General features: G+C 33.7%; 1 protein-coding gene across 5 annotated transcripts in view; it reads left to right on the top strand.

Moving 5' to 3' along the window:
* Positions 1-11607, top strand: part of LOC106877480 (cadherin EGF LAG seven-pass G-type receptor 2) — a 301895-nt gene that overhangs the window by 229316 nt on the left and 60972 nt on the right. For all 5 annotated transcript variants that reach the window (XM_014926392.2, XM_014926391.2, XM_014926390.2 and 2 more), the window contains exons 19-23: positions 555-735; positions 2120-2266; positions 2928-3039; positions 5991-6167; positions 8054-8186. In XM_014926392.2, the coding sequence (XP_014781878.1) occupies positions 555-735; positions 2120-2266; positions 2928-3039; positions 5991-6167; positions 8054-8186 (750 nt within the window). The remainder of the gene's footprint in view (positions 1-554; positions 736-2119; positions 2267-2927; positions 3040-5990; positions 6168-8053; positions 8187-11607) is intronic.

The following is an 11607-nucleotide window of genomic DNA, read 5'->3' as shown; positions in this document are numbered from 1 at the left end:
GTCACTACAGTATCGAAATGTGATTGTTTCAGTTAGTGGAATAGTTTCATTTTTAAAGTGAAAGTATTTGACATGAGTGTTTTTGTTTCACTTTTGACACGTAATACTTAAATAGTGGAGGAGATATTATGTTGCCGTGTGCTCGAACTCTGCAAGAAGTTAATAATTTTTTTTGACTAAAACACAACTGGAACCCTAAGTAAGGCATGTGTAAAATTTGAATGAAATTGGTTGCGTAGTTCTCGAGTTTTAGGGATTCACACACACACACACACACACACACACAGACAGACAGACACGCATTCTCATTTTTATATATATAGATTATTATTGGTAGTCCATATAAATGTGAACAGCAACTCTTCTAAAATTATATTGAGAATGTTTAGATAAATGGGATTCTTTTTAAAAAGTAATTTATTACTTTTATATATTTTAATACTGTATTGTTGAAAATGACAGTAATAGCAACGTTGGTGGTGGTGAGTAGGTGGGTGTGTAATTTGTAATACTGATGATTTTTGTAATTATCTTGATTTAATTCTACTTTGCAGAACATGTTGTCAGCTCTGAGTTACTCATACAATAGCAAATACCGAACTGAATGGAATCGACTAAACAAAAACGGTGGAACTATGGCACTGACTATTCTCTTTGAGACCTATCTCCATACTCTTGCAACAAGCATGTCCTTGTCTCAATCTTGGCCTTTCCAAGTTATTTCTGAAAATATTGGTAAGTTTTATGTAAACTTTAAAAAAATATATTTGTTCTGATCTAAATTAAATATAAAAGTATTGATTCTTGGTCCTGTTAATTACTGATTTCCCCCTTCATTTGGGCATAGCTGTATATAGATGCTGGCATGGCTGTGTAGTTAAGAAGTTTGTCCCCAGCCTTGTGGTTTATGGTTCAGTATGATTGAGTGGCACTTTGGGCACATGTCTTCTGTAGCTTCAGGCTGACCAAAGTCTTGTGAGTGTATTTGGTTGACAGAAACTGAAAAGAAGCCTGTAGTGTGTGTTGGTTGCTATTTTTTGCTATTCAAATGACCATATTGAGGCTCTCTCATTCTCTGTTGTTGCTGCTGCTGCCATGACCACCACTACTACCATCAAGATAGATTATCAATCCTGATAGAACTGAAGAAAACTGAGCAGGAATGGAATCACCTGGGCAAATTTCAGCCATATTAAGATATAGTTATTGTCATTAATGATGGTAAAACTATTGTCATGCTTTAAAAGAGATAATGTCATAGCTGACTTTAGGAAGATTGTTTAGCAGTAAGTAAAGTAGGCATTAACATTAATTCCAGGCTGAAAAAGTAAGGGAGGTAACTGTGATTAAAACTAGAATGTCGTATGTCTGAATTTTGGCAGGAAGGTTATAACCTTCGATATATTTTTCTAGTATCAGACTTCATTAGCAAAGCAGTCCAATTGTTGGTACCAGATTTTAGAATGACTAGAGAAAATTATCATTTTATTTCATGTCTTCTTTCTGTGTTATAAGAAATGATTCTAGAATATACATTTGATATATGTATATTGATGTGTGTGTGTGTGTGTGTGTGCGCGCTCGCACATACACACACGATCATGATCATCATTATCATTAAATGCCCGTTTTCTATGCTGGCACCCACCTTTATATAATGTGGGTGTGCTGTGTATCTCCTTTACAGCAAGACCCCTGCTCCTGTCCCTCTAATCATGCGTTAGCCTCTCAATACCTGGCATAAAACCACTTCTCTCTCTACAACACTTTCACTCAGCTGAGGAGTCTCTTGTTGTTTTGCAAGTTACATGATAGCAGTGCCATGAGAAAATGCACCCAGTACATTCTGTGAAGTGGTTGGCATTAGGAAGGGCATCCAGCTGTGGGAACCATGCCAAAGCAAACGTTGGAGCTTGACCCAGTCTTTTGAGTCATTGGACCCTGTCAAACTATCCAGTCCTTGCCAGCATAGAAGATGGACATAAAATGAAGAGGATGGTGATATGTAATACATTTGATACCAGTTTCTCTCTCTCTCTCTCTCTCTCTCTCTCCACTCACACACACACAGACATAAACACACACACACATTTATGGAATTTTACTTCTGTTATTTTAGTACTGGCTGTTGATGTAATCAATTTACAAAACTTCACTGGTATCCAAATTCCTAAGTATGACAATATTGTACCAAATACTGCCATGTTTGATAAAGATACCAACATTCAGCTACCTCGTTCTCTCTTGATAACGGGAAGGAAATTGTGTATGTATAACCAAATTTTTTAGTTTTTCTATTGAGTACCCTCAGTTTTCATTTTCTAAGTTTTCTTCCTGAGTATTGGTTTTTATAAATTACTGTATTATAATATTTACAAGTAATATGTGTCTGAAAATTAACACTTTCCAATTCTTTTTAAGACTTAAGATTTAGTTTGCATTTTTATTTGTTACGAGATATCTCATGATCAAGGTTTGCCCCTTTGGTTATCATTTTTACGTTAAAATAGACTGCTTTTGTTTCAGTTAATTTTGAGAATAATGACAGATTTAGAAAAATAACTTTGTCATTTTTAAGCTGGTGTTTAGAACATAAATTAACATGGAATTTTGCTGGAAGATATTAATTTAGATCACCTTAAAGGTGAAGTTTGTATTTTAGAACCAGGTGTGATCTCATGTAAATTCGTATCAAAAATGTTAATGCGTTTCAAATTTCTTCCAATTTAATTTTTTCTTTTAATCTAATTATATATATTCCATATTTATCTCAGTTTACTATATTTTAATTTTACTTTATATTTATAAATTTTTAATATTTAGTTTTTGTTGCATTATAAACCTCTACTTTATCCCTTATTTTATTTGTCTCCAATTTTTCTGTACAGTTAATACTTGCATTTACTCAATGGATATTTGTTTTTCAGTTGGCACAATTCCACCTCATAAGCAAAACCCATCTGGTAAAGCTATTGTAGGTTACATGATTTACCGAAGTCTAGGTGATGTAATGCCAGAAAACTATGATGAAACAGTGCGGTATGTTAACACAGTCTTTTAATTTAGCATTATTTTTGGTCATTTCTGTTTTCCAATTTGTATATGTATTTAAAGGTTCATGATAAATTGAGAGTGTAGTTAACAGCAAGCCTTTCCAGTTATAAGTATGTGTTTGTGGCATATAAATATTGATACTCCCTTCTGTTTATTATTCCAACTAAAGAGTATACAATATAACAATCACAAAGGATTTTCTCCTATCTCGATTATTAATTAATCTAGAAAAAAAAAAAAAAATTATCATATAAAGACAAAATGAAGGGTTTAGCATTGTTGCTTGATAGAAATATTCTCAAAAAAAAAAAGATATTTTTCAACTATTTATTTTTACTCTAGAGTTGTTCCTTGATAGTAGCTAACTAGCCCAGAAGCAAATAGTTGAAAAGATATTGTATGAACTACAAACCTAAATTCTTTGAGTTCATATCAACTGCAGGTGTTTTGTTGTCTATGTTGTTTGTATACTTAATCCTATGAACCTTAATTCATATAACTATTGGGAATAAGTAACAAATACTTTAGGAATGTTACATGAGATAGAAACTCATTTGATCCAAAGAGAAGTTTGTCTTTCATCCACTTAATACCATGAAACTATGATTAATCACCAAGCTTCAAATGGCCTCAAAGCTGAAAAGACAAAAATGCAAATATATCTCATGACCTCTTGTGTGTACATGTTCTGAAACCTACTGGATTTATGGGCCCCAATGAACCCAATTCAATCCTACAAACCCATTCATCTATGATCTATACTCATGAGAAAAGTTGAGTTCAGCACTATAAGCTAACAAAAACAACTACCAGTATTGTTTGCTACTTGGAGTGGAAAACTGCTATCTATTACAGGTAGGCGATGGGTTATTAAAAGTTATGTATAGCTTTAGCTAGAGTTATATTGTGGCCCCAAAGATTAGATACAAATTACTAACCCTTTGCTTACTGAACTAGCATCCTTATGAATCACTCAATTGCAGCTTTCATGTTTATCAATAAATATTTAAGATCTGTAAATGCTTCTGTTCTGTACTAAAATATCAACATACAAGACAGACATAAACCATCATAAAATCTGTTGCCATGATAGTATCATTTCCTTGTATTTATTTCTTTTTGGTATTTGGTATTTCTCTTTCTCAATGCTAGTATAGTTATTTTTGCATAGCTCTGTAATTTTAGGTATTGAAATCAACTGATTACTCAATTGTGATTTACACCTTCTCCACTACAATTACTGTTGTTACACTACAAGCATAATCAAAGTTGGCATGGGTTGGATAGTTTGACAGGATCTGATGGGGCCAAGGACTGCATCATGCTCCAGTGTCTGCTTTACACAATGCTAATAGAAAGATCTTTAACTCATGATTAAAAAAAAATAGCTCTTAGAAATGCTTCTTGGAAAATATAATATAAGTATCATCTAAGCCTTGGGAGATCCTTAAGAGACTGGTATTCAGCTCCTAGTTTTATGGAATAATGTAAAGTGAAAAAAGTCCCCTAGTTAGGTTACATGTCTTATATTTATACCCAACAATGAAGTGAACTAACATACATAGAATAACATTTCCTGTTTAGAAATAATGAAACATCTGCAATAGATCGAGACTCATAAACCAGAGGCTGGTAGTTCAACACCTTATCTACTCAGCACAGACACATTGGATGAATGTACACATATTTCACTCTCACCTCACACATGCACACACTCCTGCTTATCTTGAGTTATTGAAGCAAACACTTACTTGAGAATCTCATTGTGGTTCATATTTGTCTGGGATTGTTTTGAGAGTTTTTTTTTTAAATTTTGTTTGAGTTAATGAATGAAAACGAAAATGAGAAAAGATAGTTCTTCATTCTCTTACCTTTTTTTAAGTAGCTTATTCTTTAAGTGTTTTCATGTGAGCACATCTGTCTCACAGACAACTCCTCTAATGAATATGATGTTTAAAGTACTTATAGAGTTAATAACATTTGTGCTTTCAAAAGGTGGATGCTTCTGCACTCTTATCAAAGTAGTTTATTTCAAAAGATTTGGTAGATGGAATATGTGTGTATGTCTGTAGGTGTGGTGTATGTATGTATTTGTATGAATGTATGTATGTATACGTAGAGGCGCATGACTTAGTGGTTAGGGTGTTGGACTCATGATCATGAGATTGTGGTTTCAATTCCTGGACTGGGCAATGTGTTGTGTTCTTCAGCAAAACACTTCATTTCACATTACTCCAGTCTACTCAGTTGGCAAAAATGAGTAATCCTGTAATGGATTGGCATCCTGTCCAGGTGGGGAATATATATGTCACTGAAACTAGGAAACCAGCCCTTATGAGTCTGGCATGGCTCGAGAAGGAAACATTTTTTCTTTTATTTATGTATGTATTGGAGTGGGGGTACATATACATGTATTTGTATGAATGTGTGTATGTGTATGTATCTGTGTACAAAATGTACACAGGTACATAATTTCAATGCGACCACTTAACCAGCTAGAAATAGCTGTCAAATCTCTTTCAAAGACCTTGATACTTTAAAGCAGACATGTTGAATAATATGACCTGGAATATATCATTTGGGGAGGTGGAGGACAAGCTGGTCATGTTTTATAAAATAATGAGCTTATTGTATATAATGCTTAGGCACACTATAACTAATTGGAAAAGAGTAAAATGGAGGACAATTTTGCCTTTTATTTTTCTAGGGTCAATAAAATAAGTACCAATTGAGCATAGGGGTCAACATAGCTATCCCCTCCTTAAAATTGCTGGCCATGTGCCAAAATTTGAAACCACCATTATTATTATTCAGTAGTTTTATTTTTATAATGTGCTTTCATTTCACTACCTAGCGCAGCTCTGTGTGCCTTGGGTATGTGCTGTGGTTTGCTGTTATTATTATTATTATTATTATTATTATTATTGTTATTACAGAAAAATACCTGATCGACCAATGGCTATCAGCACTCCTATTATTAGTCTCATTCTACAGAACCAGCAACATCATGTTAAAGGTCACACATCTGAACCAATAAATATTACATTTAAGCAGCTTGTTAACCATAACAGAACAAGTCCTCAGTGTGTTTATTGGCAACCATTCAACCGTGGGTAAGTGTATGTGTGAGTGTGTGTGGATATATATATATATGAAGAATAATAATAAATGGAGCAAAACGCATATAAACAATAAGTTCCTTTAATTCCTACATATGTTTCAAAATATATGTGAACTCTATTCCATATGTTGGAATTAAAGGAACTTATTGTTTATATGCGTTTTGCTCCATTTATTATTATTATTCATATCTACTCCAAATACATCACTTTTACTTGGTATTTCTACCTATAAAATGGGTGTGATATCCTAGTTTTTGTGTGATTTTTGCTATCCATGGTAACTATTAACATATTTACATTATCAAAGTTTTTTCAACCAAGGTAATATTAATATATACATAAATTTATATATATATATATATAAAATAATTGATAGGGAAGACAGAGTGTACTGTAAGCTTTATTTAGACTATCATTTCGGCTTACATCTGCACTGTTCCCTAGTGGGTGAGGAACGATATAATGGAATCCAATGCACTCCACAGTGAAGAAGAAACCTGATGGTGGGGGGGGGGGTGCATTCAATTCCATTATATCGTTCCCCACCCATGAGGGAGCAGTGCAGATGTAAGCTGAAACGATCATCGAGCTAAATAAAGCTTACACTACACTCTGTCTTCCCTATCAATTATTTAAAATATACTGAATGTGCACCGAGGAATTCCTTATGTAGTTCCTGCGACTAAAGTGTAATACCATGGTTGATGCCTGGTAGCTGTATGTAGTGAACGTGCTCTCAAGGTACACTACTAGGTACATACCCAAAACAAGATTTGGATACTGCATTTTAAAGTCTCCTACCTAAACTTTAATTTTAAACATAACCTATATATATATGAGGGGATACCCAAAAGTAACAGGAAATGTTCTCTATGAGACAAGCCCATTATAGTTCAGGCTTCCACTGCTAGAAATCAGTTGATGCAACCCTCAGGCATCAGTCTGCTGACCAGCATTGTTCAATAGGGTCATATTGCCACGTGGTGCGTCTTTGTTTTGCAGTGCTCCTCCCCTCTTCATCAATTTTTGCGATGGCTGAAATGACGGAACAATGTGCTTCTGTGAAATTCTGCTTTCTGCTGGGGAAAATGGTGGCCAAAACAGCTGTCATGCCTGAAACAGCTTACAAGGCTGCTGTCATGAGCAAAACACAAGTTTACAAGTGATTTTCACACTTTAGGAATGGTCACTTGTCACTTGAAGACCATCCTCATTCAGGATGACCATTAACCTTCCGAATGAATGAAAACATGAAAATTCATGAACTGATCATAGAGGACTGTCACCGAACAATCAACACACTTGTTGATGTGACTGGTGTGTCCTGGAGCTCCTGCCAATGAATTATGAGTGAGGAATTGTGAATGAAAAGTGTTGCAGCAAAATTTGTGCCTCGCTTGCTCACAGAATATCAAAAGCAGTTACAACTGAATGCATGTTGTGAACATGAAAGAACAGTTGGAAGTTGATCTGGACCTTTTTTCAAAGGTCATTACTAGTGACAAAAGTTGGTGCTACAAAATTTGCAGATGCAGAAGAGGTGAAGAAAAAAATGACAGAGGCGTTAAAAGCATCACTCCACAAGAGTTCCAGGACTGCTTCAAACATAACTTTAAATGGAGAATACTTTGAAGGCAATAAAAGTGTAATCATGTAAAACTAAGTGTATAAAATAAGATTGCAAAATTCTGATTTCTTTTGGGTACCCCCCTCATATAATAAACTTTTGTGCCCTCCCCACCACTTTTTTGTATTTTATTTCAAACTTGTTTTGGTTTACTTATTTTGCTTTAAATCATTTTCTTCATCTTTTTGACAATAATATTTTGTGATTCTTTCTAATTTTCTCTTATTGCTTTTTTTAATGTTATTTGTAGGTTAAATGGATATTGGTCGAGGAAAGGATGTGAGATGACTGACCATTTTCAGCTGAATGAAGACACATATGTGGTCTGTTCCTGCTCACATCTTAGTACCTATGCTGTTCTCATGGACATGAGTAACATTGAGGTAGGATAATGTGCTTTCCTTTGAAATTTACTTCTTTCTCACTTTAATGGTCTTTCCAGGAGTCCAAATTGCAACCAATGTAAAACATCATATAATAATGAGCTTATGTATACAATACTCAGGTGCACTACAACTAATTGGAAAAAGATAAAGCTGAGAACAGAGCAGCAATAAGTCAAGTAAAGAAAGACAGCAATAGAAACCAAAAATTCATGCATAATACATAGAATAAAACTAAAAAAGACAGAAAAGTGAAAAGTAAAAGAGCCATAAAGAGGAAAGGGTGCATAGACATGTCAAGAGTAGTGTTGGTAAATTTCAGAGAGCATAGAGTCCAATAACTTTTGGCTATTTTTGGAAATCTTTACTAAGGAGCTCTTTGAGTTTCTGAAAGAATCTGAACTTAATGATCAACCTCTTTCGTTTTTGTTTTTTTTTTAATATTCCAAGAGAGTGTATTTCAACTGCTTTATCTTTTTTATATATTTTTATCTTCAGTTATTGCAAAGAAAGTTATATATTTTTAAGAGTTTCACTCAGAGTTAAATTTATTCTTATATATTATATTTTAATAATTTATTTTATCAGTATTACAATCTTCTTGTTAGTATTGTAAATCTGGCTGTTGTACAGATTCAGTAAGTTTCTCTGACTTTGAGAAACACTACAGTAGCCTTCACTGTTTGATGATGCAAAATAAATCAAAATATCGCTTATTCAAATTAGATGAAAATCTAATTGCAAAATTTAGTTAATATTTTTTATAGTCAAGCATGCCAAAATGAAAATATTTTCTATTGTCAACTTCAGTTGTATTTCAATAAAGAATCATGTTACAAAATGTATTATTTTTGAAAAATATATCATTATTAAAGCAAATAAAATAATGTATATAAACCTTTCTTAGTCTATATTTCCTGGCTTTTTGACTAAAACTTGAGCATGCTTTAATCATAAAAATTTACTAATAACCTACAAATATTAATGGAGTACTAAGATTTTCTTAATTATCTTATATATGGATTTGTGGTTAAGAAGTTTGATTAACAATCACATAGTTTCAGGTTCAATCTCACTGCACAGTTGCTTAGGCAAGTGTCTTCTACTATAGCCCTGGGCCAGCCAATGTCTTGTGAATGAATTTAGTTGATGGAAATTGTGCAGAAGCCTTATTGTGCATGATGCTCAGCATGTTGTAGGCTCTTTAGAGAGACTGGCCTGCAAATCCTCTGCATCTCACCTCAATGAGCTCACACTTAACTTGCCACTAATTGTTTTGGTATAGCTCCACCAGCTTAGCACATTTAGCTCTCTTTCTCTCATTTGCTTCCTTAATAGGCATAAAACATTATTATGTAGATCAGTGGTTCTCAACTGGGGTCCACATGACCCTTAGGAGTCCACATAAGATTTTGCTGTTAGCATTTCTGTGCAAATAACTGGTTATACTTCTAGAATGAACAAATTATTTCAATAATTTTTTTTATATAATTCCTTGTGATACTTAATTATAAAAATATAATGGAACTTTTTTAAAATATCATATGTTTATTAGGGTTCAGCAAAGTAAAATAGGAATGAAAGGGGTCCATAGGGGTTGAAAATCACTGATGTAGATCTACAAATTTATTCATCCAAATACATACAAGAACATTTATAAGATGTGGAATTTACTTGGATCCCATTAGTTGAGACATTATTTTAATTTTGTCAGTCTACTTATATGTAAAATATTACCTTGAAATTGTAGATTTTTTATCTTTTTAAACAATCCAAACCATGATGGCAGTGAAAAATAATAAAACAATAAAATATTTACTAAAAAATGTTAAAGTAAAATATAATGACTTGATTAGCAAGTTTTCTAATCTACTGAGTTGCTAGCCATCATTTTCTTTCTGTTTTTACTTATTTTCGCTATCTTATGTTGCAATTTTCTCTGAATGAACAGACCTATTGACAAATGTACCCAGCCATGACCATCCAATCTTAGAGAGTATATCTAAGGCTACATTATCCAATGTTTCCTATAGTTACAGCGATGAGTGTTCCAGTTGATCTGATCAATGGAACAAGTTGCTCGTGAAAGTAATGTGCAAGTAGCTGAGCATTCCACAAATCCACATGTCCTTAATGCAGTTCTTAGGGAGATTCAGTGTGATACAAAGTGACAAAGCTGACTCTTTGAAATACTGATACAACTCAGTTTTGCCAGCTGAATGGACTGAAGCAACTTGAAATAAAGTAACTTGCTCAAGGACACAGTGCACCAAGATATCAAACTCATGATCTTACAATTGTGAGCCAAATGCCCTAACCACTGAGCCATGTGCCTTCTCAATATATCATTCCTTTTTTAAGATGGTCAAGTGTGTCTTGAGGAAAATTTGACTGTTATTTGTAGCAGGTTGAATAACCATGTAGCAGTTCCTTTGTTGGATTAGTTCTTGGATTTTTTCTGATGAGAGATTCCTTCTGATAACCTTTTGACAGTAAGAAAATATGAGATGTTTTTGAGCTATCCCTTTCTAGACTTACCTCAAAAGTCTGTTAACCAGGCAGTGATTTGGCAGAGATGTTAGAGCATCAGATAGAATGCTTTGCAGTATTTGTTCTGGCTCCCAATACACTGAGTTCAAATCTTGTCAGGACCAACTTTGCCTTTCATCCTTTTGGAGTTGATTGGAAAGTAACAATCCAAAGCAGGGGATTGGCAGAATGGTAAGAATGTTGGATCAGATGCTTTGTAGTATTGGTTTTAGACTTAATCTGCCATCTGGCCCCATGTGATACTTTGAGCACTTTTAGAGGAATCCACTCAGTTGCAAGTATTTGTATGTTGAAAGGGAAAACAACTTCAAAAGCAATATCTTCTAAATATTACATCAATTACTGAATAGAAATATAGCAGATAATGGTAATAAGGTTACTTTTATCCATCCTTGTATGTACTAATCATTTTAAATACTTACTTTCATCACCTAGCAGATTAGGTTTTTTTTAATCACTTTGTCAGGGGAAAAAAGACAGTTTCTTCAACTTCAAAACGGGTAGGAGTTAGTTATTTGCATACAAGAAACCTGTTCTGATTGCTTGCAACAGGGTGACAAATTAAAGCTATCATCCAAAGATAGTGTTAGGGTATGTGTAATGTTACGTCTAATATGCAGTGGTGGGGTGAGTTAGTCCCATAGAAAAGACTAGGAGGTCTAGAGTTATTGCTGTTTCCTGATGATCAAATTTAATTAGTACAAATGTTTGTGCTAATGTTTTCTTTCCTTGACTCTCATTGCAATTCTAATTCTAATTGTATTAATTGCTGTCATCAGATTTGAGCATTTTATGACAGGGAGAGCCTTAATTTTTTCCTCACTACATCAAGTGTATTAATATTTATTTAAGGAGAATATCAGTTGAATAT

Source organism: Octopus bimaculoides, chromosome 11 (genome assembly GCF_001194135.2).
Source record: "Octopus bimaculoides isolate UCB-OBI-ISO-001 chromosome 11, ASM119413v2, whole genome shotgun sequence".
NCBI classification, from domain to species: Eukaryota; Metazoa; Mollusca; class Cephalopoda; order Octopoda; family Octopodidae; genus Octopus; species Octopus bimaculoides.
The sequence above is the reverse complement of the archived record's forward strand: the minus strand, read 5'-3'. Positions and strand labels throughout refer to the sequence as shown.